The sequence below is a fragment of the Pseudophryne corroboree genome, chromosome 7, assembly GCF_028390025.1.
Source record: "Pseudophryne corroboree isolate aPseCor3 chromosome 7, aPseCor3.hap2, whole genome shotgun sequence".
NCBI classification, from domain to species: domain Eukaryota; kingdom Metazoa; phylum Chordata; class Amphibia; order Anura; family Myobatrachidae; genus Pseudophryne; species Pseudophryne corroboree.
The window spans coordinates 17,487,566-17,513,018 of NC_086450.1; the positions used below are offsets into that span (position 1 = coordinate 17,487,566).

Below are 25,453 nucleotides of genomic sequence, written 5' to 3' on the forward strand. Positions count from 1 at the left end.
CAGTGCTAGGATGAGAGTGCAAGAGAAGGGAGCCCAGATAGGGGTATAGAGTGCACTAGTGCCGGGGACAGTGCTAGGGTGAGAGTGCAAGAGAAGGGAGCCCAGATAGGGGTACAGAGTGCACTAGTGGCGGGGACAGTGCTAGGGTGAGAGTGCAAGAGAAGGGAGCCCAGATAGGGGTACAGAGTGCACTAGTGCCGGGGACAGTGCTAGGGTGAGAGTGCAAGAGAAGGGAGCCCAGATAGTGGTACAGAGTGCACTAGTGCCGGGGACAGTGCTAGGGTGAGAGTGCAAGAGAAGGGGGCCCAGATAGGGGTACAGAGTGCACTAGTGCCGGGGACAGTGCTAGGATGAGAGTGCAAGAGAAGGGAGCCCAGATAGGGGTACAGAGTGCACTAGTGCCGAGGACAGTGCTAGGGTGAGAGTGCAAGAGAAGGGGGCCCAGATAGGGGTACAGAGTGCACTAGTGCCGGGGACAGTGCTAGGGTGAGAGTGCAAGAGAAGGGAGCCCAGATAGGGGTACAGAGTGCACTAGTGCCGGGGACAGTGCTAGGATGAGAGAGAAAGAGAAGGGAGCCCAGATAGGGGTACAGAGTGCACTAGTGGCGGGGACAGTGCTAGGGTGAGAGTGCAAGAGAAGGGAGCCCAGATAGGGGTACAGAGTGCACTAGTGCCGGGGACAGTGCTAGGATGAGAGTGCAAGAGAAGGGAGCCCAGATAGGGGTACAGAGTGCACTAGTGCCGGGGACAGTGCTAGGGTGAGAGTGCAAGAGAAGAGGGCCCAGATAGGGGTACAGAGTGCACTAGAGCCGGGGACAGTGCTAGGGTGAGAGTGCAAGAGAAGGGAGCCCAGCTAGGTGTACAGAGTGCACTAGTGCCAGGGACAGTGCTAGGACGAGAGTGCAAGAGAAGGGAGCCCAGATAGGTGTACAGAGTGCACTAGTGCCAGGGACAGTGCTAGGACGAGAGTGCAAGAGAAGGGAGCCCAGATAGGGGTACAGAGTGCACTAGTGCCAGGGACAGTGCTAGGGTGAGAGAGAAAGAGAAGGGAGCCCAGATAGGGGTACAGAGTGCACTAGTGGCGAGGACAGAGCTAGGGTGAGAGTGCAAGAGAAGGGAGCCCAGATAGGGGTACAGAGTGCATCAGTGCTGGGTTCAGTGCTCGGACGAGCGTGCAAGAGAAGGGAGCACAGACAGGGGTACAGAGCGCACTAGTGCCAGGGACACTGCAAGGATAAAAGTGCAACAGAAGGGAGCCCAGATAGGGGTACAGAGTGCACTAGTGCCGGGGACAGTGCTAGGATGAGAGTGCAAGAGAAGGGGGCCCAAATAGGGTTAGAGAGTGCACTAGTGCCGTGGACAGTGCTAGAGTGAGGGTGCAAGAGAAGGGGGCCCAGACAGGGGTACAGAGTGCACTAGTGCCAGGGATAGTGCAAGGGTGAAAGTGCAAGAGAAGGGAGCCCAGATAGGGGTAAAGAGTGCACTAGTGCCGGGAAAAGTGCTAGGGTGAGAGTGCAAGAGAAGGGAGCCCAGATAGGGGTACAGAGTGCACTAGTGCCAGGGACAGTGCTAGGACATGAGTGAAAGAGAAGGGAGCCCAGATAGGGCTAGAGAGTGCACTAGTGCCAGGGATAGTGCTAGGGTGAGGGTGCAAGAGAAGGGAGCCCAGACAGGGGTACAGAGTGCACTAGTGTCGGGGACAGTGCTAGGATGAGAGTGCAAGAGAAGGGGGCCCAGATAGGGGTACAGAGTGCACTAGTGCCGGGGACAGTGCTAGGATGAGAGTGCAAGAGAAGGGGGCCCAGATAGGGGTACAGAGTGCACTAGTGCCGGGGACAGTGCTAGGGTGAGAGTGCAAGAGAAGGGGCCCCAGATAGGGGTACAGAGTGCACTAGAGCCGGGGACAGTGCTAGGGTGAGAGTGCAAAAGAAGGGAGCCCAGATAGGGGTACAGAGTGCACTAGTGCCGGGGACAGTGCTAGGGTGAGAGTGCAAGAGAAGGGAGCCCAGATAGGGGAACAGAGTGCACTAGAGCCGGGGACAGTGCTAGGGTGAGAGAGAAAGAGAAGGGAGCCCAGATAGGGGTACAGAGTGCACTAGAGCCGGGGACAGTGCTAGGGTGAGAGTGCAAGAGAAGGGAGCCCAGGTAGGGGTACAGAATGCACTAGAGCCGGGGACAGTGCTAGGGTGAGAGTGCAAGAGAAGGGGCCCCAGATAGGGGTACAGAGTGCACTAGAGCCGGGGACAGTGCTAGGGTGAGAGTGAAAGAGAAGGGAGCCCAGATAGGGGTACAGAGTGCACTAGTGCCAGGGACAGTGCTAGGACGAGAGTGCAAGAGAAGGGGGCCCAGATAGGGGTACAGAGTGCACTAGTGCCGGGGACAGTGCTAGGATGAGAGTGCAAGAGAAGGGAGCCCAGATAGGGGTATAGAGTGCACTAGAGCCGGGGACAGTGCTAGGGTGAGAGTGAAAGAGAAGGGAGCCCAGATAGGGGTACAGAGTGCACTAGTGCCGGGGACAGTGCTAGGGTGAGAATGCAAGAGAAGGGGGCCCAGATAGGGGTACAGAGTGCACTAGTGCCGGGGACAGTGCTAGGGTGAGAGTGCAAGAGAAGGGAGCCCAGATAGGGGTACAGAGTACACTAGTGCCGGGGACAGTGCTAGGGTGAGAGTGCAAGAGAAGGGGCCCCAGATAGGGGTACAGAGTGCACTAGAGCCGGGGACAGTGCTAGGGTGAGAGTGCAAAAGAAGGGAGCCCAGATAGGGGTACAGAGTGCACTAGTGCCGGGGACAGTGCTAGGGTGAGAGTGCAAGAGAAGGGAGCCCAGATAGGGGAACAGAGTGCACTAGAGCCGGGGACAGTGCTAGGGTGAGAGAGAAAGAGAAGGGAGCCCAGATAGGGGTACAGAGTGCACTAGAGCCGGGGACAGTGCTAGGGCGAGAGTGCAAGAGAAGGGAGCCCAGGTAGGGGTACAGAATGCACTAGAGCCGGGGACAGTGCTAGGGTGAGAGTGCAAGAGAAGGGGCCCCAGATAGGGGTACAGAGTGCACTAGAGCCGGGGACAGTGCTAGGGTGAGAGTGAAAGAGAAGGGGCCCCAGATAGGGGTACAGAGTGCACTAGAGCCGGGGACAGTGCTAGGGTGAGAGTGCAAAAGAAGGGAGCCCAGATAGGGGTACAGAGTGCACTAGTGCCGGGGACAGTGCTAGGGTGAGAGTGCAAGAGAAGGGAGCCCAGATAGGGGAACAGAGTGCACTAGAGCCGGGGACAGTGCTAGGGTGAGAGAGAAAGAGAAGGGAGCCCAGATAGGGGTACAGAGTGCACTAGAGCCGGGGACAGTGCTAGGGTGAGAGTGCAAGAGAAGGGAGCCCAGGTAGGGGTACAGAATGCACTAGAGCCGGGGACAGTGCTAGGGTGAGAGTGCAAGAGAAGGGAGCCCAGGTAGGGGTACAGAATGCACTAGAGCCGGGGACAGTGCTAGGGTGAGAGTGCAAGAGAAGGGGCCCCAGATAGGGGTACAGAGTGCACTAGAGCCGGGGACAGTGCTAGGGTGAGAGTGAAAGAGAAGGGAGCCCAGATAGGGGTACAGAGTGCACTAGTGCCAGGGACAGTGCTAGGACGAGAGTGCAAGAGAAGGGGGCCCAGATAGGGGTACAGAGTGCACTAGTGCCGGGGACAGTGCTAGGATGAGAGTGCAAGAGAAGGGAGCCCAGATAGGGGTATAGAGTGCACTAGAGCCGGGGACAGTGCTAGGGTGAGAGTGAAAGAGAAGGGAGCCCAGATAGGGGTACAGAGTGCACTAGTGCCGGGGACAGTGCTAGGGTGAGAATGCAAGAGAAGGGGGCCCAGATAGGGGTACAGAGTGCACTAGTGCCGGGGACAGTGCTAGGGTGAGAGTGCAAGAGAAGGGAGCCCAGATAGGGGTACAGAGTACACTAGTGCCGGGGATAGTGCTAGGGTGAGAGTGCAAGAGAAGGGAGCCCAGATAGGGGTACAGAGTGCACTAGTGCCGGGGACAGTGCTAGGGTGAGAGTGCAAGAGAAGGGAGCCCAGATAGGGGTACAGAGTGCACTAGTGTCGGGGACAGTGCTAGGGTGAGAGTGCAAGAGAAGGGAGCCCAGATAGGGGTACAGAGTGCACTAGTGCCGGGGACAGTGCTAGGACGTGAGTGCAAGAGAAGGGGGCCCAGATAGGTGTACAGAGTGCACTAGTGGTGGGGACAGTGCTAGGATGAGAGTGCAAGAGAAGGGAGCCCAGATATGGGTATAGAGTGCACTAGTGCCGGGGACAGTGCTTGGGTGAGAGTGCAAGAGAAGGGAGCCCAGATAGGGGTACAGAGTGCACTAGTGGCGGGGACAGTGCTAGGGTGAGAGTGCAAGAGAAGGGAGCCCAGATAGGTGTACAGAGTGCACTAGTGCCAGGGACAGTGCTAGGGTGAGAGCAAGAGAAGGGAGCCCAGATAGGGGTACTGAGTGCACTAGTGCCAGGGACAGTGCTAGGGTTAGAGAGAAAGAGAAGGGGGCCCAGATAGGGGTACAGAGTGCACTAGTACCAGGGACAGTGTTAGGATGAGAGTGCAAGAGAAGGGAGCCCAGATAGGGGTACAGAGTGCACAAGTGCCGGGGACAGTGCTAGGACGTGAGTGCAAGAGAAGGGAGCCCAGATAGGGGTACAGAGTGCACTAGTACCAGGGACAGTGCTAGGATGAGAGTGCAAGAGAAGGGAGCCCAGATAGGGGTACAGAGTGCACTAGAGCCGGGGACAGTGCTAGGGTGAGAGAGAAAGAGAAGGGGGCCCAGATAGGGGTACAGAGTGCACTAGTGCCGGGGACAGTGCTAGGGTGAGAGAGAAAGAGAAGGGAGCCCAGATAGGGGTACAGAGTGCACTAGTGTCGGAGACAGTGCTAGGGTGAAAGTGCAAGAGAAGGGGGCCCAGATAGGGGTACAGAGTGCACTAGTGCCGGGGACAGTTCTAGGGTGAGAGTGCAAGAGAAGGGGGCCCAGATAGGGGTACAGAGTGCACTAGTGTCGGGGACAGTGCTAGGGTGAGCGTGCAAGAGAAGGGAGCCCAGATAGGGGTACAGAGTGCACTAGTGCCGGGGACAGTGCTAGGGTGAGAGTGCAAGAGAAGGGGCCCCAGATAGGGGTACAGAGTGCACTAGAGCCGGGGACAGTGCTAGGGTGAGAGTGAAAGAGAAGGGGGCCCAGATAGGGGTACAGAGTGCACTAGTGTCGGGGACAGTGCTTGGGTGAGAGTGCAAGAGAAGGGAGCCCAGATAGGGGTACAGAGTGCACTAGTGTCGGGGACAGTGCTAGGGTGAAAGTGCAAGAGAAGGGGGCCCAGATAGGGGTACAGAGTGCACTAGTGGTGGGGACAGTGCTAGGGTGAGAGTGCAAGAGAAGGGAGCCCAGATAGGGGTACAGAGTGCACTAGAGCCGGGGACAGTGCTAGGGTGAGAGTGAAAGAGAAGGGAGCCCAGATAGGGGTACAGAGTGCACTAGTGCCGGGGACAGTGCTAGGGTGAGAGTGCAAGAGAAGGGGCCCCAGATAGGGGTACAGAGTGCACTAGAGCCGGGGACAGTGCTAGGGTGAGAGTGAAAGAGAAGGGAGCCCAGATAGGGGTACAGAGTGCTCTAGTGCCGGGGACAGTGCTAGGGTGAGAGTGCAAGAGAAGGGGCCCCAGATAGGGGTACAGAGTGCACTAGAGCCGGGGACAGTGCTAGGGTGAGAGTGAAAGAGAAGGGAGCCCAGATAGGGGTACAGAGTGCACTAGTGCCAGGGACAGTGCTAGGACGAGAGTGTAAGAGAAGGGGGCCCAGATAGGGGTACAGAGTGCACTAGTGCCGGGGACAGTGCTAGGATGAGAGTGCAAGAGAAGGGAGCCCAGATAGGGGTATAGAGTGCACTAGAGCCGGGGACAGTGCTAGGGTGAGAGTGAAAGAGAAGGGAGCCCAGATAGGGGTACAGAGTGCACTAGTGCCGAGGACAGTGCTAGGGTGAGAGTGCAAGAGAAGGGAGCCCAGATAGGGGTACAGAGTGCACTAGTGCCGGGGACAGTGCTAAGATGAGAGTGCAAGAGAAGGGAGCCCAGATAGGGGTACAGAGTGCACTAGTGCCGGGGACAGTGCTAGGGTGAGAGTGCAAGAGAAGGGAGCCCAGATAGGGGTACAGAGTGCTCTAGTGTCGGGGACAGTGCTAGGGTGAGAGTGCAAGAGAAGGGAGCCCAGATAGGGGTACAGAGTGCACTAGAGCCGGAGACAGTGCTAGGGTGAGAGTGCAAGAGAAGGGGGCCCAGATAGGGGTACAGAGTGCACTAGTGCCGGGGACAGTGCTAGGGTGAGAGTGCAAGAGAAGGGAGCCCAGATAGGGGTACAGAGTGCACTAGTGCCGGGGACAGTGCTAGGGTGAGAGTGCAAGAGAAGGGAGCCCAGATAGGGGTACAGAGTGCACTAGTGTCGGGGACAGTGCTAGGGTGAGAGTGCAAGAGAAGGGAGCCCAGATAGGGGTACAGAGTGCACTAGTGCCGGGGACAGTGCTAGGACGTGAGTGCAAGAGAAGAGGGCCCAGATAGGGGTACAGAGTGCACTAGTGGTGGGGACAGTGCTAGGATGAGAGTGCAAGAGAAGGGAGCCCAGATAGGGGTATAGAGTGCACTAGTGCCGGGGACAGTGCTAGGGTGAGAGTGCAAGAGAAGGGAGCACAGATAGGGGTACAGAGTGCACTAGTGGCGGGGACAGTGCTAGGGTGAGAGTGCAAGAGAAGGGAGCCCAGATAGGGGTACAGAGTGCACTAGTGCCGGGGACAGTGCTAGGGTGAGAGTGCAAGAGAAGGGAGCCCAGATAGTGGTACAGAGTGCACTAGTGCCGGGGACAGTGCTAGGGTGAGAGTGCAAGAGAAGGGGGCCCAGATAGGGGTACAGAGTGCACTAGTGCCGGGGACAGTGCTAGGATGAGAGTGCAAGAGAAGGGAGCCCAGATAGGGGTACAGAGTGCACTAGTGCCGAGGACAGTGCTAGGGTGAGAGTGCAAGAGCAGGGGGCCCAGATAGGGGTACAGAGTGCACTAGTGCCGGGGACAGTGCTAGGGTGAGAGTGCAAGAGAAGGGAGCCCAGATAGGGGTACAGAGTGCACTAGTGCCGGGGACAGTGCTAGGATGAGAGAGAAAGAGAAGGGAGCCCAGATAGGGGTACAGAGTGCACTAGTGCCGGGGACAGTGCTAGGATGAGAGTGCAAGAGAAGGGAGCCCAGATAGGGGTACAGAGTGCACTAGTGCCGGGGACAGTGCTAGGGTGAGAGTGCAAGAGAAGAGGGCCCAGATAGGGGTACAGAGTGCACTAGAGCCGGGGACAGTGCTAGGGTGAGAGTGCAAGAGAAGGGAGCCCAGCTAGGTGTACAGAGTGCACTAGTGCCAGGGACAGTGCTAGGACGAGAGTGCAAGAGAAGGGAGCCCAGATAGGTGTACAGAGTGCACTAGTGCCAGGGACAGTGCTAGGACGAGAGTGCAAGAGAAGGGAGCCCAGATAGGGGTACAGAGTGCACTAGTGCCAGGGACAGTGCTAGGGTGAGAGAGAAAGAGAAGGGAGCCCAGATAGGGGTACAGAGTGCACTAGTGGCGAGGACAGAGCTAGGGTGAGAGTGCAAGAGAAGGGAGCCCAGATAGGGGTACAGAGTGCATCAGTGCTGGGTTCAGTGCTCGGACGAGCGTGCAAGAGAAGGGAGCACAGACAGGGGTACAGAGTGCACTAGTGCCAGGGACACTGCAAGGATAAAAGTGCAATAGAAGGGAGCCCAGATAGGGGTACAGAGTGCACTAGTGCCGGGGACAGTGCTAGGATGAGAGTGCAAGAGAAGGGGGCCCAAATAGGGTTAGAGAGTGCACTAGTGCCGTGGACAGTGCTAGAGTGAGGGTGCAAGAGAAGGGGGCCCAGACAGGGGTACAGAGTACACTAGTGCCAGGGATAGTGCAAGGGTGAAAGTGCAAGAGAAGGGAGCCCAGATAGGGGTACAGAGTGCACTAGTGCCGGGAAAAGTGCTAGGGTGAGAGTGCAAGAGAAGGGAGCCCAGATAGGGCTAGAGAGTGCACTAGTGCCAGGGATAGTGCTAGGGTGAGGGTGCAAGAGAAGGGAGCCCAGACAGGGGTACAGAGTGCACTAGTGCCGGGGACAGTGCTAGGATGAGAGTGCAAGAGAAGGGGGCCCAGATAGGGGTACAGAGTGCACTAGTGCCGGGGACAGTGCTAGGGTGAGAGTGCAAGAGAAGGGGCCCCAGATAGGGGTACAGAGTGCACTAGAGCCGGGGACAGTGCTAGGGTGAGAGTGCAAAAGAAGGGAGCCCAGATAGGGGTACAGAGTGCACTAGTGCCGGGGACAGTGCTAGGGTGAGAGTGCAAGAGAAGGGAGCCCAGATAGGGGAACAGAGTGCACTAGAGCCGGGGACAGTGCTAGGGTGAGAGAGAAAGAGAAGGGAGCCCAGATAGGGGTACAGAGTGCACTAGAGCCGGGGACAGTGCTAGGGTGAGAGTGCAAGAGAAGGGAGCCCAGGTAGGGGTACAGAATGCACTAGAGCCGGGGACAGTGCTAGGGTGAGAGTGCAAGAGAAGGGAGCCCAGGTAGGGGTACAGAATGCACTAGAGCCGGGGACAGTGCTAGGGTGAGAGTGCAAGAGAAGGGGCCCCAGATAGGGGTACAGAGTGCACTAGAGCCGGGGACAGTGCTAGGGTGAGAGTGAAAGAGAAGGGAGCCCAGATAGGGGTACAGAGTGCACTAGTGCCAGGGACAGTGCTAGGACGAGAGTGCAAGAGAAGGGGGCCCAGATAGGGGTACAGAGTGCACTAGTGCCGGGGACAGTGCTAGGATGAGAGTGCAAGAGAAGGGAGCCCAGATAGGGGTATAGAGTGCACTAGAGCCGGGGACAGTGCTAGGGTGAGAGTGAAAGAGAAGGGAGCCCAGATAGGGGTACAGAGTGCACTAGTGCCGGGGACAGTGCTAGGGTGAGAATGCAAGAGAAGGGGGCCCAGATAGGGGTACAGAGTGCACTAGTGCCGGGGACAGTGCTAGGGTGAGAGTGCAAGAGAAGGGAGCCCAGATAGGGGTACAGAGTACACTAGTGCCGGGGATAGTGCTAGGGTGAGAGTGCAAGAGAAGGGAGCCCAGATAGGGGTACAGAGTGCACTAGTGCCGGGGACAGTGCTAGGGTGAGAGTGCAAGAGAAGGGAGCCCAGATAGGGGTACAGAGTGCACTAGTGTCGGGGACAGTGCTAGGGTGAGAGTGCAAGAGAAGGGAGCCCAGATAGGGGTACAGAGTGCACTAGTGCCGGGGACAGTGCTAGGACGTGAGTGCAAGAGAAGGGGGCCCAGATAGGTGTACAGAGTGCACTAGTGGTGGGGACAGTGCTAGGATGAGAGTGCAAGAGAAGGGAGCCCAGATATGGGTATAGAGTGCACTAGTGCCGGGGACAGTGCTTGGGTGAGAGTGCAAGAGAAGGGAGCCCAGATAGGGGTACAGAGTGCACTAGTGGCGGGGACAGTGCTAGGGTGAGAGTGCAAGAGAAGGGAGCCCAGATAGGTGTACAGAGTGCACTAGTGCCAGGGACAGTGCTAGGGTGAGAGCAAGAGAAGGGAGCCCAGATAGGGGTACTGAGTGCACTAGTGCCAGGGACAGTGCTAGGGTTAGAGAGAAAGAGAAGGGGGCCCAGATAGGGGTACAGAGTGCACTAGTACCAGGGACAGTGTTAGGATGAGAGTGCAAGAGAAGGGAGCCCAGATAGGGGTACAGAGTGCACAAGTGCCGGGGACAGTGCTAGGACGTGAGTGCAAGAGAAGGGAGCCCAGATAGGGGTACAGAGTGCACTAGTACCAGGGACAGTGCTAGGATGAGAGTGCAAGAGAAGGGAGCCCAGATAGGGGTACAGAGTGCACTAGAGCCGGGGACAGTGCTAGGGTGAGAGAGTAAGAGAAGGGGGCCCAGATAGGGGTACAGAGTGCACTAGTGCCGGGGACAGTGCTAGGGTGAGAGAGAAAGAGAAGGGAGCCCAGATAGGGGTACAGAGTGCACTAGTGCCGGGGACAGTGCTAGGGTGAGAGTGCAAGAGAAGGGGGCCCAGATAGGGGTACAGAGTGCACTAGTGTCGGGGACAGTGCTTGGGTGAGAGTGCAAGAGAAGGGAGCCCAGATAGGGGTACAGAGTGCACTAGTGTCGGGGACAGTGCTAGGGTGAAAGTGCAAGAGAAGGGGGCCCAGATAGGGGTACAGAGTGCACTAGTGCCGGGGACAGTGCTAGGGTGAGAGTGCAAGAGAAGGGGGCCCAGATAGGGGTACAGAGTGCACTAGTGTCGGGGACAGTGCTAGGGTGAGCGTGCAAGAGAAGGGAGCCCAGATAGGGGTACAGAGTGCATTAGTGCCGGGGACAGTGCTAGGATGTGAGTGCAAGAGAAGGGAGCCCACATAGGGGTACAGAGTGCACTAGTGCCAGGGATAGTGCTAGGGTGAGAGTGCAAGAGAAGGGGGCCAGATAGGGGTACAGAGTGCACTAGTGCCGGGGACAGTGCTAGGATGTGAGTGCAAGAGAAGGGAGCCCAGATAGGGGTACAGAGTGCACTAGTGCCGGGGACAGTGCTAGGATGTGAGTGCAAGAGAAGGGGGCCCAGATAGGGGTACAGAGTGCACTAGTGCCGGGGACAGTGCTAGGGTGAGAGTGCAAGAGAAGGGGGCCAGATAGGGGTACAGAGTGCACTAGTGCCAGGTACAGTGCTAGGACGTGAGTGCAAGAGAAGGGAGCCCAGATAGGGGTACAGAGTGCACTAGTGCCAGGGACAGTGCTAGGGTGAGAGTGCAAGAGAAGGGAGCCCAGATAGGGGTACAGAGTGCACTAGTGCCGGGGACAGTGCTAGGGTGAGAGTGCAAGAGAAGGGAGCCCAGATAGGGGTACAGAGTGCACTAGTGCCGGGGACAGTACTAGAGTGAGAGAGAAAGAGAAGGGGGCCCAGATAGCGGTACAGAGTGCACTAGAGCCGGGGACAGTACTAGGGTGAGAGTGCAAGAGAAGGGAGCCCAGATAGGGGTACAGAGTGCACTAGTGTCGGGGACAGTGCTAGGGTGAGAGAGAAAGAGAAGGGAGCCCAGATAGGGGTACAGAGTGCACTAGTGCCGGGGACAGTGCTAGGGTGAGAGTGCAAGAGAAGGGAGCCCAGATAGGGGTACAGAGTGCACTAGTGCCGGGGACAGTGCTAGAGAGAGAGAAAGAGAAGGGGGCCCAGATAGGGGTACAGAGTGCACTAGAGCCGGGGACAGTACTAGGGTGAGAGTGCAAGAAAAGGGAGCCCAGATAGGGGTACAGAGTGCACTAGTGTCGGGGACAGTGCTAGGGTGAGAGAGAAAGAGAAGGGAGCCCAGATAGGGGTACAGAGTGCACAAGTGCCGGGGACAGTGCTAGGACGTGAGTGCAAGAGAAGGGAGCCCAGATAGGGGTACAGAGTGCACTAGTGCCAGGGACAGTGCTAGGGTGAGAGTGCAAGAGAAGGGAGCTCAGATAGGGGTACAGAGTGCACTAGTGTCAAGGACAGTGCTAGGGTGAGAGAGAAAGAGAAGGGAGCCCAGATAGGGGTACAGAGTGCACAAGTGCCGGGGACAGTGCTAGGACGTGAGTGCAAGAGAAGGGAGCCCAGATAGGGGTACAGAGTGCACAAGTGCCGGGGACAGTGCTAGGACGTGAGTGCAAGAGAAGGGAGCCCAGATAGGGGTACAGAGTGCACTAGAGCCGGGGACAGTACTAGGGTGAGAGAGAAAGAGAAAGGGGCCCAGATAGGGGTACAGAGTGCACTAGTGTCGGGGACAGTGCTAGGGTGAGAGAGAAAGAGAAGGGGGCCCAGATAGGGGTACAGAGTGCACTAGTGCCAGGGACAGTGCTAGGATGAGAGTGCAAGAGAAGGGGGCCCAGATAGGGGTACAGAGTGCACTAGTGCTGGGTATAGTGCTAGGGTGAGAGAGCAAGAGAAGGGAGCCCAGATAGGGGTACAGAGTGCACTAGAGCCGGGGACAGTGCTAGGATGAGAGTGCAAGAGAAGGGAGCCCAGATAGGGGTACAAAGTGCACTAGTGGCGGGGTCAGTGCTAGGGTGAGAGAGAAAGAGAAGGGAGCCCAGATAGGGGTACAGAGTGCACTAGTGCCGGGGACAGTGCTAGGGTTAGAGTGCAAGAGAAGGGGCCCCAGATAGGGGTACAGAGTGCACTAGTGCCGAGAACAGTGCTAGGGTGAGAGTGCAAGAGAAGGGGGCCCAGATAGGGGTACAGAGTGCACTAGTGCTAGGGACAGTGCTAGGGTGAGAGAGCAAGAGAAGGGAGCCCAGATAGGGGTACAGAGTGCACTAGTGCCAGGGACAGTGCTAGAATGAGAGTGCAAGAGAAGGGAGCCCAGATAGGGGTACAGAGTGCACTAGTGCCGGGGACAGTGCTAGAATGAGAGTGCAAGAGAAGGGAGCACAGATAGGGGCTGCAGAGTGCATTAGTGCCAGGGACAGTGTTAGGACGAGAGTGCAAGAGAAGGGAGCCCAGATAGGGGTACAGAGTGCACTAGTGGCGGGGACAGTGCTAGGGTGAGAGAGCAAGAGAAGGGAGCCCAGATAGGGGTACAGAGTGCACTAGTGCCAGGGACAGTGCTAGGGTGAGAGTGCAAGAGAAGGGGGCCCAGATAGGGGTACAGAGTGCACTAGTGCCAGGGACAGTGCTAGGGTGAGAGTGCAAGAGAAGGGGGCCCAGATAGGTGTACAGAGTGCACTAGTGCCAGGGACAGTGCTAGGGTGAGAGTGCAAGAGAAGGGGGCCCAGATAGGTGTACAGAGTGCACTAGTGCCGGGGACAGTGCTAGGGTGAGAGTGCAAGAGAAGGGGGCCCAGATAGGGGTACAGAGTACACTAGTGCCAGGGACAGTGCTAGGGTGAGAGTGCAATAGAAGGGGGCCCAGATAGGGGTACAGAGTACACTAGTGACAGGGACAGTGCTAGGATGAGAGTGCAAGAGAAGGGAGCCCAGATACGGGTACAGAGTACACTAGTGACAGGGACAGTGCTAGGATGAGAGTGCAAGAGAAGGGGGCCCAGATAGGGGTACAGAGTACACTAGTGACAGGGACAGTGCTAGGATGAGAGTGCAAGAGAAGGGAGCCCAGATAGGGGTACAGAGTGCACTAGAGCCGGGGACAGTGCTAGGGTGAGAGTGCAAGAGAAGGGGGCCCAGATAGGTGTACAGAGTGCACTAGTGCCAGGGACAGTGCTAGGGTGAGAGTGCAAGAGAAGGGGGCCCAGATAGGTGTACAGAGTGCACTAGTGCCGGGGACAGTGCTAGGGTGAGAGTGCAAGAGAAGGGGGCCCAGATAGGGGTACAGAGTACACTAGTGCCAGGGACAGTGCTAGGGTGAGAGTGCAATAGAAGGGGGCCCAGATAGGGGTACAGAGTACACTAGTGACAGGGACAGTGCTAGGATGAGAGTGCAAGAGAAGGGAGCCCAGATACGGGTACAGAGTACACTAGTGACAGGGACAGTGCTAGGATGAGAGTGCAAGAGAAGGGGGCCCAGATAGGGGTACAGAGTACACTAGTGACAGGGACAGTGCTAGGACGAAAGTGCAAGAGAAGGGGGCCCAGATAGGGGTACAGAGTGCACTAGTGCCAGGGACAGTGCTAGGGTGAGAGTGCAATAGAAGGGGGCCCAGATAGGGGTACAGTGCACTAGTGCCAGGGACAGTGCTAGGGTGAGAGTGCAAGAGAAGGGAGCCCAGATAGGGGTACAGAGTGCACTAGTGCCAGGGACTGTGCTAGGGTGAGAGTGCAAGAGACGGGAGCCCAGATAGGGGTACAGAGTGCACTAGTGCCGGGGACAGTGCTAGGGTGAGAGTGCAAGAGAAGGGGGCCCAGATAGGGGTACAGAGTGCACTAGTGCCGGGGACAGTGCTAGAATGAAAGTGCAAGAGAAGGGGGCCCAGATAGGGGCTGCAGAGTGCACTAGTGCCGGGGACAGTGCTAGGGTGAGAGTGCAAGAGAAGGGGGCCCAGATAGGGGTACAGAGTGCACTAGTGCCGGGGACAGTGCTAGGGTGAGAGTGCAAGAGAAGGGAGCCCAGATAGGGGTACAGAGTGCACTAGTGCCGGGGACAGTGCTAGGGTGAGAGTGCAAGAGAAGGGGGCCCAGATAGGGGCTGCAGAGTGCACTAGTGCCGGGGACAGTGCTAGGGTGAGAGTGCAAGAGAAGGGGGCCCAGATAGGGGCTGCAGAGTGCACTAGTGCCGGGGACAGTGCTAGGGTGAGAGTGCAAGAGAAGGGAGCCCAGATAGGGGTACAGAGTGCACTAGTGCCGGGGACAGTGCTAGGATGAGAGTGCAAGAGAAGGGGGCCCAGATAGGGGTACAGAGTACACTAGTGACAGGGACAGTGCTAGGATGAGAGTGCAAGAGAAGGGGGCCCAGATAGGGGTACAGAGTACACTAGTGACAGGGACAGTGCAAGGACGAAAGTGCAAGAGAAGGGGGCCCAGATAGGGGTACAGAGTGCACTAGTGCCGGGGACAGTGCTAGGATGAGAGTGCAATAGAAGGGGGCCCAGATAGGGGTACAGAGTACACTAGTGACAGGGACAGTGCTAGGACGAAAGTGCAAGAGAAGGGGGCCCAGATAGGGGTACAGAGTGCACTAGTGCCGGGGACAGTGCTAGGGTGAGAGTGCAATAGAAGGGGGCCCAGATAGGGGTACAGTGCACTAGTGCGAGGGACAGTGCTAGGGTGAGAGTGCAAGAGAAGGGAGCCCAGATAGGGGTACAGAGTGCACTAGTGCCAGGGACAGTGCTAGGGTGAGAGTGCAAGAGACGGGAGCCCAGATAGGGGTACAGAGTGCACTAGTGCCAGGGACAGTGCTAGGGTGAGAGTGCAAGAGAAGGGGGCCCAGATAGGGGTACAGAGTGCACTAGTGCCGGGGACAGTGCTAGAATGAGAGTGCAAGATAAGGGGGCCCAGATAGGGGTACAGAGTGCACTAGTGCCGGGGACAGTGCTAGGGTGAGAGTGCAAGAGAAGGGAGCCCAGATAGGGGTACAGAGTGCACTAGTGCCGGGGACAGTGCTAGGGTGAGAGTGCAAGAGAAGGGGGCCCAGATAGGGGCTGCAGAGTGCACTAGTGTCGGGGACAGTGCTAGGACGACAGCATAACAGAAGGGGGCCCAGACCATTGCGGCTTACAGTCTATGAGGGAGGGGGGAGCCACAAAGGCGAACACTCACATGAATGATTAAAGAAAAGGAGGAAGTTGGGAAGCCGGAGCGACAGACCACAGCAACTGACGCAAGTCTCTACTTACCATGGACTAACGCAGGAACTGGGGGCATTGCAAGACTGAGCGCTGGAACTGCTGAACAGGACACACAGCCTCTGGTGGTTCAATGTACTAAGGCAATCAATCTGAGAACAAAGCACGAAATGCTGGAATCACTGATCACATCATTTACCCTCACGTCAGTAGTAAGCGCTCGGCTTTCTGTCCATTGTGAACCTAAACAATTGTTACATCACCCAGCAAAAATAATAATTCATTATTGTATCATTGTTACTTTTATTTTTAATAAAGACGTTATGGTAAGAACTTATCGTTGATAACGTGATTTCTCTTATATCCACAGGTATCCACAGGATAACATTGGGATATGCTGGAGCGACAGCGGAAAAGGCACCAATACGGCACGAGCTTTCTGGCCTCCCAGGATGCATCGGGGCTTCACCATATAATCCCGCCCACTGACTCAGTCAAATCCGTTCTTTCCACAGCCATTAGGCAGGAGCATCAGGTAGAAACCTATTTAGGCAATAAGAACACACATGCACACCCTTCCATACAAGAGGGAAGAGGTTTAGTGATTGTCAAGATCCTCAGATCAGGTGCGTCAGGGTGGGATCCCTGTGGATACCTGTGGACATAAGAGAAATCACGTTATCAACGGTAAGTTCTTACCATAACGTCTATTTCTCTAGCTGGGTCCACAGGTTATCCACAGGATAACATTGGGATTCCCAAAGCCAGTTTTAGTGGTGGGGACGCTCCTGATTACACAGGAGGACCTTTCGCCCGAAGTCTGCATCATGAGAGGCAAAAGTATCCAAGGCATAATGTCTAATGAATGTGTTTATGGAAGACCATGTGGCTGCCTTACAAATCTGTTCTGCTGAAGCACCCTGTTGTGCTGCCCATGAAGGACCTACCTTACGTGTAGAGTGAGCAGAGACATTAGCCGGAGTAGGGAGATCTGCATGAGAATACGCTTCTGAGATTACCATTCGGAGCCATCTTGCCAGCGTCTATTTACTAGCAGGCCATCCTTCTCTATGAAATCCGTAGAGGATGAAGAGAGAATCTGTTTTCCTGATGGCACTAGTACGATCTATGTAGATTCTTAATGCTCGGACTACGTCCAGCGACGCTTCTCCCGCAGAAAGTCCCGATACCTGAAAAGCTGGGACTGCAATCTCTTCATTCAGGTGAAACTTTGAAACCACCTTTGGAAGATAACCAGATCTCGTTCTGAGAACTGCTCTGTCTGGAAAAAAACTTAGGAAAGGAGACTTACACGATAATGCTCCTAAATCTGACACTCCTCTGGCTGACGCCATTGCCAGTAGAAAAAACACTTTAGCCGTTAACTCTCTTAAGCGGTTCAAACGGAGGTCCCTGGAGGAATTTAAGAACTAAATTGAAATCCCAGGAAGCTGCAGGAGGAACAAATGGAGGTTGAATATGTACAACTCCCTGAAAGAAAGTACGTACATCCTGTAAATCAGCAATCTTACGCTAAAACCATACAGTTGACACTGATACTTGAACTCTCAAGGAAGCTACTTTCAAACCTTTATCCAATCCTGCTTGAATGAAATCCAAAATCCTGGATACTTTAAAAGATCTTGGATTCAAACATTTTTCAGTAAACCAATGAATATAGGCTTGCCATATTCTATGATACACACGAGCCGAAGAAGGCTTTCTTGCTCTAAGCATAGTTTGGATTACTTGTTTTGAAAATCCTCTAGCCCAGTGGTTCCCAAACTGTGTGCCGTGGCACCCTGGGGTGCCTCGGGACACTTGCAGGGGTGCCTTGGGTTGGTGGTCCAGGACCAATTCAAATTATTTATGGTCAATATAATAGGCAAAACCAGTGCTGGTGGCTTCTAATCATAAAATATGTGGCCAAACAGAAGCAAATCTTGACCCTCACCACATAACTGAACCTAAGGATGACACATAAGCACATTTTACTTTAATGTAATATTTCTTTCTAAATTTCTCAATAAGAAACTTTTGACCTAGGGGCGCCGTGAACAAAATTCTGATGCTCAAGGGCGCTGTGATTAAAAAAAGTTTGGGAACCACTGCTCTAGCCTCTAAAATAGAGGTTTCAACAGCCACGCCGTTAAAGACAGACGATCCAGATGTCTGTGACAACAAAGACCCTGCATTAGCAGATCTGGACGTTGAGGAAGCAGTATCGGTGCTTCCACGGACATTCTCAGTAGATCTGTGTACCAATGCCTTCTTGGCCAAGCTGGAGCTATTAGAATTATGGCTCCCTTTGCTTGCTTTATTTTTCTCACTACTCTGGGTAACAGAGATATTGGAGGGAACAGATATGCCAGATTAAATTTCCATTCTACTGACAGTGCGTCTACAAGGACCGCTCCGGGATCCTTTGTTCTCGATCCGTACTTCGGAACTTGGTTGTTTAGACGAGACGCCATGAGGTCTATCTCTGGTAGACCCCATCTGTTCACTATTGTCTGAAACACTTCTGGGTTTAATGCCCATTCGGTTTCCTGAATAGTGTGTCGACTGAGAAAATCAGCTTCCCAGTTCAGTACACCTGGGACAAATACTGCTGACAAAGCTGGGAGATGGAGTTCTGCCAATCTTAGAATGGGAGTTACTTCCTCCATCAATCTTTTGCTGTGAGTTCCTCCTTGATGATTGAGGTACGCTACTGCTGTCGTAGTGTCTGAGCGAATCTGGACCGGTCTTCCTTGCAGACTGTCCTTTGCCTGAACTAGAGCCATATAAATGGCCCTTATTTCCAACAGATTTATTGGCAGGCGACTTTTCCTTGCGGTCCATTTTCCCTGGAACCAAAGGCTTCCGAGTACCGCACCCCAGCCTTGCAGACTGGCATCTGTTGTCAGGACTTGCCATTCTTTTATCCAAAAGGGTCTCCCCTTGTTTAAATGGTCTGTCTGTAGCCACCATGCTAGAGACCTTTTTACGTTTACTGGAAACTTTATCATCTGCTTTTTTATCGTCGTGATGATTTCCGCTCCATTTGGTCAGAATAAGGTGCTGGAGTGGAATTGCGCATATTCCACCATGTCGAAGGTTGATACCATCAGACCAAACAGTCGAATTGCTGCATGGACTGACATTGTCTGGGTGTGCAACGCTTCCTGAGTCATGACCTGCACCTTGACCATCTTTTTCTCTGGTAAGAAAACTATCTGTACGTCTGAATCCAATATGGCCCCCAAATGAACCATCCGCTGTGACGGATTCAGATACGACTTTTCCCAACTTATGAGCCACCCCTGTCTCTGTAAACAAACTATTGTCTGTTGAAGATGGCTCAAAAGTAACTCCTGCGAATGTGCTAGGATTAACAGGTCGTCGAGATATGGGAATATTCTTATCCCTTGCTTGCGGAGATAAGATGCCATAACCACCATAATCTCGGTAAACACCCTGGGTGCTGTTGCTAGCCCAAAGGGCAAGGCTTGGAACTGAAAATGTTCCTGGAGGATAGCAAACCTGAGGTAACACTGATGCGACAGTGCTATAGGCACATGTAGGTAAGCATCCCGTACATCCAGAGATACCATGTAATCTCCCGGTTCCAGAGCCAACATTATGGAGCGTAATGTCTCCATGTGGAACCTTGGGATCCAAATGTATTTGTTTAAACATAAAAAAATTTATTGAAGAGTTTACACACAGAAATGGGGAACAGAATAAAGAATAGGGAAACACAGGGGAAGTCCAGAATGGTTACCTTAAGCAAATTTAAACAACGCATAGTCTAAGGGATATACAATTGGTTACATTGAACGTACAGACACAAGAAAAGGAGAAAGCACTAAAAGGAGACATGAAGAGGACATATCTAGTATCACGGCATACTCGTAGAGATCATTCTAGGAGAGGTCGAGCACAAACATGTCAATTGGAGAGCTATATACTGTTAGCCTACCTACTCTACTTCTATAATCAGACCATCCCAACCATTTCATGTGGATAGAGTTAGCCGATGACGAGTATTTAGCCTCCGCGGTTTCAAAAATGAAATGTTTGTGGATCTTATTTTGGATGAGCTCCAAGGTGGGAACACTCTCAGATTTCCATAACTGTGCTATAGCCGCTTTAGCGGCTATCAGAATGTGCCCCAAGACATAGCGGTCACCTGCGGAGAGGCGATCTATGTATAAGTGAATTAGCGCCAGAGCTGGGTCCATTGGGATGTTGAGCCCTAACACCATACCGGCCATATTTAAAACTTCTCTCCAAAGTGGTTGTATACGAGGACATGCCCAAAAGACATGAAAGATATCCCCCGGAGCCGCATTTCCTCCAACATGATTTAGATTGGGAAGGCCAGATTCTGTGCTGTTTGGCAGGGGTGAAGTAGGCCCTCTGTATAAGCTTGTAAAACATTTCTGAGTGGTTAACACACTTGGAGACTTTAAAACAAGACCCAAATGTATTTGTTTAACATTTTCAGATTGAGAATTGGTCAAAATGACCCATTTGGCTTCTGGATCAGAAATCGATTGGAGTAAAACCCCTGTCCCCTTTGTGATGGAGGTACTGGGACAATCACACCTGACTGCAGTAATTTTTGGACTGCTTCTTGCAGGGCATTGGCCTTCGACTCAATACGAGACGGGCTGGTGCAAAAAAATCTTTGAGGAGGCTGCCTCCTGAATGGGAACCCATACGCCTGAGATACCACCTTCTGCACCCAAGCATCTGTCGTCGACTGTTGCCATATGTGTGCAAAATGAAGGAGTCGGCCCCCAACCCTGGAATCCTCCAGGCAGAGGCCCGTCTCTTCAGGTTGATGGTTTCTGTTCAGGCTTGGAAGCTGGCTTTCTACTAGCCCATTGATTCCTACCCCTGGCCGATCTATTGGACTGGGGCTGCTTAGACTCCTCTTTAGCTTTCACTTTGCCATCGAAATGGACGAAACTTTGAGCCCTTAGACTTAGGGTTATAAGTAGCCGGAAATCTGACCTTTGATTCAGCCTCTGATTCTAGGATATCAGACAATTGTTTTCCAAACAATATATTACCAATGAAAGGCAATGCTTCCAACTCTTTCTTGGATTCCGCATCTGCTTTCCAGGTACGTAGCCAAACTGCTCTACGAGCGGCTACTGTCAAGGCTGAATCTTTAGAAGCAACTGTACCTACATCAATTGCTGCTTCTTCCAAGTATTGGGCAGATTGTCTTAAACAGCTTAAATAATACTCTTGCTCCCTATTAGGAGAAGAAAGGCCATTCTCTAGTTCCTCTATCCATTCGCCCATTGCCTTTGCTACCCAGTCCGAAGCCATAGCAGGTCTTACCACTGCTCCTACAAGAGAAAATAAGATTTTAAACCTACTGGTAAATCTTTCTCCTAGTCCGTAGAGGATGCTGGGGACTCAGTAAGGACCATGGGGATAGACGGGCTCCGCAGGAGACATGGGCACTAAGAAAGAACTTTAGGTATGGGTGTGCACTGGCTCCTCCCTCTATGCCCCTCCTCCAGACCTCAGTTAGAGAAACTTTACCCAGAGTAGACGGACAGTACGAGGAAAGGATTTTTGTTAATCCAAGTGCAAGATTCATATCAGCCCACACCATTCACACCGTATATCTTGGGATATACGAACCAGTTAACAGTATGAAACAACACAGCATCAGTCCGAGACTGATGAAAAACTGTAACATAACCCTTATGTAAGCAAAACTATATACAAGTCTTGCAGAAGTAGTCCGCACTTGGGACGGACGCCCAGCATCCTCTACGGACTAGGAGAAAAAGATTTACCGGTAGGTTTAAAAACTTATTTTCTCTTACATCCTAGACGATGCTGGGGACTCCGTAAGATCCATGGGGATTATACCAAAGCTCCCAAATGGGCGAGAGAGTGCGGATGACGCTGCAGCACCGACTGAGCAAACATGAGGTCCTCCTCAGCCAAGGTATCAAACTTGTAGAACTTTGCAAAGGTGTTTGAACCCGACCAAGTAGCAGCTCGGCACAACTGTAATGCCGAGACCCCTCGGGCAGCCGCCCAAGAAGAGCCCACCTTCCTAGTGGAATGGGCCTTAACTGATTTTGGTAACGGCAATCCAGCCGTTGAATGAGCCTGCTGAATCATGTTACAGATCCAGCGAGCAATAGTCTGCTTTGAAGCAGGAGCGCCAACCTTGCTTCTGTTTTTCTAACTCTAGCCGTTCTGGCTACGTAAATTTTCAAAGCCCTGACCACATCAAGGGACTCGGAATCCTCCAAGTCAAATGTAGCCACAGGCACCACAATAGGTTGATTCATATGAAAAAATGAAACCACCTTAGGCAAGAATTGAGGACGGGTCCGCAATTCCGCTCTATCCATATGGAAAACCAGATAGGGGCTTTTATGAGACAAAGCCGCCAATTCCGACACTCGCCTAGCCGAAGCCAAGGCTAACAACATAACCACTTTCCAAGTGAGATATTTTAATTCCACAGTTTTAAGTGGTTCAAACCAGTGCGACTTAAGGAAATTCAACACCACGTTAAGGTCCCAAGGCGCCACCGGAGGTACAAAAGGAGGCTGGATATGCAGCACTCCCTTCACAAAAGTCTGTACTTCTGGGAGAGAAGCTAATTCCTTCTGAAAGAAAATGGATAGGGCCGAAATCTGAACCTTAATGGAGCCTAATTTTAGGCCCAAATTCACTCCAGTTTGTAGGAAGTGAAGGCCCAGATGGAATTCTTCTGTAGGAGCATTCCTGGCCTCACACTAAGAAACATACTTCCGCCATATACAGTGATAATGTTTAGCTGTCACGTCCTTCCTAGCCTTTATCAGAGTAGGAATGACCTCATCCGGAATGCCCTTTTCCGCTAGGATCCTGTGTTCAACCGTCATGCCGTCAAACGCAGCCGCGGTAAGTCTTGGAACAGACAGGGCCCCTGTTGTAACAGGTCCTGTCTTAGAGGAAGAGGCCATGGATCAGTACGGATGGTGTAATCGTTAGCATTACTGCCTTACAGTACTGAGGTCATGGGTTCGATTCCCACCATGGCCCTAACTGTGCGGAGTTTGTATATTCTCCCCGTACTTGCGTGGGTTTCCTCCGGGTACTCCAGTTTCCTCCCACAATCCAAAAATATACTGGTAGGTTTATTGGCTCCCAACAAAATTAACCCTAGTGTGGATGTGTGTGCATGTACATGTGGTAGGGAATATAGATTGTAAGCTCCACTGGGGCAGGGACTGATGTGAATGGGCAAATATTCTCTGTAAAGCGCTGCGGAATATGTGTGCGCTATATAAATAACTGGTAATAATAATTCTGTGAGCATTTCCTGCAGATCCGGATACCAGGCCCTTCGCGGCCAATCTGGAACAATGAGAATTGTCTGTACTCCTCTTTTCCTTATTATTCTCAACACCTTGGGGATGAGAGGAAGAGGAGGAAACACATAGACCGACTGGAACACCCACGGTGTTACTAGGGCATCCACTGCCACCTTGAACTTGAACCTTTTCAAGTATAGGTTCAAGGATTTTAAATTTAAAATGGGTCTGACCGAACCGTCCGGTTTCGGGACTACAAATAGGGTTGAGTAATACCCCCTCCCTTGTTGAAGCAGGGGAACTTTGACCACCACCTGTTGAAGACACAATTTTTGAATTGCATTTAAAACCATCTCCCTCTCTGGGGGAGAAGCTGGTAGGGCCGATTTGAAAAAACGGCGAGGGGGCACCTCTTCGAATTCCAGCTTGTAACCCTGGGAGACAATTTCTATTGCCCAGGGATCCACCTGTGAGTGAAACCAGATGTGGCTGAAAAGTCGAAGACGTGCCCCCACTGGGGCGGACTCCCTCAGCGGAGCCCCAGCGTCATGCGGTGGATTTTGTAGAGGCCGGGGAGGACTTCTGCTCCTGGGAACTAGCTGTGGTTGGCAGCTTTTTCTCTCTGCCCTTACCTCTGGCAAGAAAGGACGATCCTCGTGCTCTCTTGTTTTTATTTGACCGAAAGGACTGCATTTGATAATGTGGCGCATTCTTAGGCTGTGAGGGAATATAAGGCAAAAAATTTGATTTACCTGCCGTAGCTGTGCAGACCAGGTCCGAGAGACCGTCCCCATACAATTCCTCACCTCTATAAGGTAAAACCTCCATATGCCTTTTTGAGTCGGCATCACCTGTCCATTGCCGGGTCCATAGGACTCGTCTAGCAGAAATGGACATAGCGTTGACTCTAGAACCCAGTAGGCCAATGTCTCTTTGAGCATCTCTCATATATAAGACAGCATCTTTAATATGACCCAGGGTTAACAAAATGGTATCCCTATCCAGGGTATTTAAATCTGCCGATAAGGTATCAGACCACACTGCTACAATGCTACAAACCCACGCCGACGCTATAGCCGGTCTGAGTAAGGTACCAGAGTGCGTGTAAATGGACTTTAATGTAGCCTCCTGCTTGCGATCAGCAGGATCCCTGAGGGTAGCCGTATCTTGGGATGGCAGTGCTACCTTTTTGGATAAGCGTGTCAACGCTTTGTCTACCTTTGGGGAGGATTCCCACCGTATCCTGTCCTTGATCGGGAAAGAATACGCCATAAGAATCCTTTTGGGAATCTGCAGTTTCTTGTCTGGAGATTCCCAAGCCTTTTCAAATAACTCGTTCAGCTCATGAGAAGGAGTAAATGTTACCTCAGGTTTCTTTTCCTTATACATGTGTACCCTCGTGTCAGGGACAGGGGGTTCCTCTGTGATATGCAGAACATACTTTATTGCAATAATCATATATTGAATACTTTTAGCCAATTTTGGCTGTAATTTTGCATCCTCTTAGTCGACACTAGAGTCAGAATCCGTGTTGGTATCAGTGTCTACTGTTTGGGATAGTGGGCGCTATTGAGACCCCAAGGGTCCCTGCGACATAGGGGCAGGCAGGGCCTGACTCTGTGCATAATTCCTGGACTCAGCTTTGTCCAACCTTTTGTGCAATAAATTTACATTAGCACTTAACACATTCCACATATCCACCCAGTCATTTGTGCGTGTTGCCGACGGAGACACCACATTTATTTGCTCCACCTCCTCACTAGGAAAGCCTTCTACCTCAGACATGCCGACACACACGTACCGACACACCACACACTCAGGGAATCCTCTTATCTGAAGACAGTTCCCCCACAAGGCCCCTTGGAGAGACAGAGAGAGAGTATGCCAGCACACACCCAGCGCCAATGACCCAGGAAAAAACACAGTATGTTTACCCAGATATCGCTGTACTTATCTTATTTGCGCCAATTATGTGCCCCCCCCCCCCCTTCTTTAAAACCCTCTTTCACCGTGGTAAGCAGGGGAGAGTCCGGGGAGCTTCCTCTCAGCGGTGTGCTGTGGAGAAAATGGCGCTGGTGAGTGCTGAGGGAGAAGCCCCGCCCCCTCAGCGACGGGCTTCGGTCCCGCTGAAATATTCAAAACTGGCGGGGGATCTCTTTTATATACAGTGCCCAGCCTGTATATGTATGTATATATATATATATATATATATATATTGCCAGTTTGGAGGTCCTTATTGCTGCCCATGGCGCCCCTCCTGCGCCCTTCACCCTTACAGTGACTGCTGTGTGTGTGCTGTGTGGGAGCAATGGTGCAATGCGCTACCGCTGTGCGTTACCTCAGTGAAGATCTGAAGTCTTCTGCCGCCTTTGAAGTCTTCTTTCTTCTCATACTCACGCGGCTTCTATCTTCCGGCTCTGCGAGGAGGACGGCGGCGCGGCTCTGGGACGAACGGCGGGGTGAGACCTGCGTACCGTTCCCGCTGGAGCTAATGGTGTCCAGTAGCCTAAGAAACAGAGCCTGACATTAAAGTAGGTCTGTTTCTCTCCCCTCAGTCCCTCGCTGCAGGGAGTCTGTTGCCAGCAGGCTCCCTGAAAATAAAAAACCTAACAAAATACTTTCTTTTCAGGAAAACTCTGGAGAGCTCCCTGTAATGCACCCAGTCTCCTCTGGGCACAGTAATAAACTGAGGTCTGGAGGAGGGGCATAGAGGGAGGAGCCAGTGCACACCCATACCTAAAGTTCTTTCTTAGGTGCCCATGTCTCCTGCGGAGCCCGTCTATCCCCATGGTCCTTTACGGAGTCCCCAGCATCCTCTAGGACGTAAGAGAAAATACATTTTTCAAGAA

At 53.1% G+C, this 25,453-nt stretch overlaps 1 protein-coding gene across 4 annotated transcripts in view; it reads right to left on the bottom strand.

Moving 5' to 3' along the window:
* PIKFYVE (phosphoinositide kinase, FYVE-type zinc finger containing) overlaps positions 1-25,453 on the bottom strand; it is a 290,094-nt gene that overhangs the window by 193,688 nt on the left and 70,953 nt on the right. For 3 of the 4 annotated variants that reach the window (XM_063932710.1, XM_063932709.1, XM_063932708.1), the window contains one exon: positions 15,328-15,428. The exons of the other annotated variant lie outside the window; for it this stretch is intronic. In XM_063932710.1, the coding sequence (XP_063788780.1) occupies positions 15,328-15,428 (101 nt within the window). The remainder of the gene's footprint in view (positions 1-15,327; positions 15,429-25,453) is intronic. 4 annotated transcript variants of the gene reach the window in all.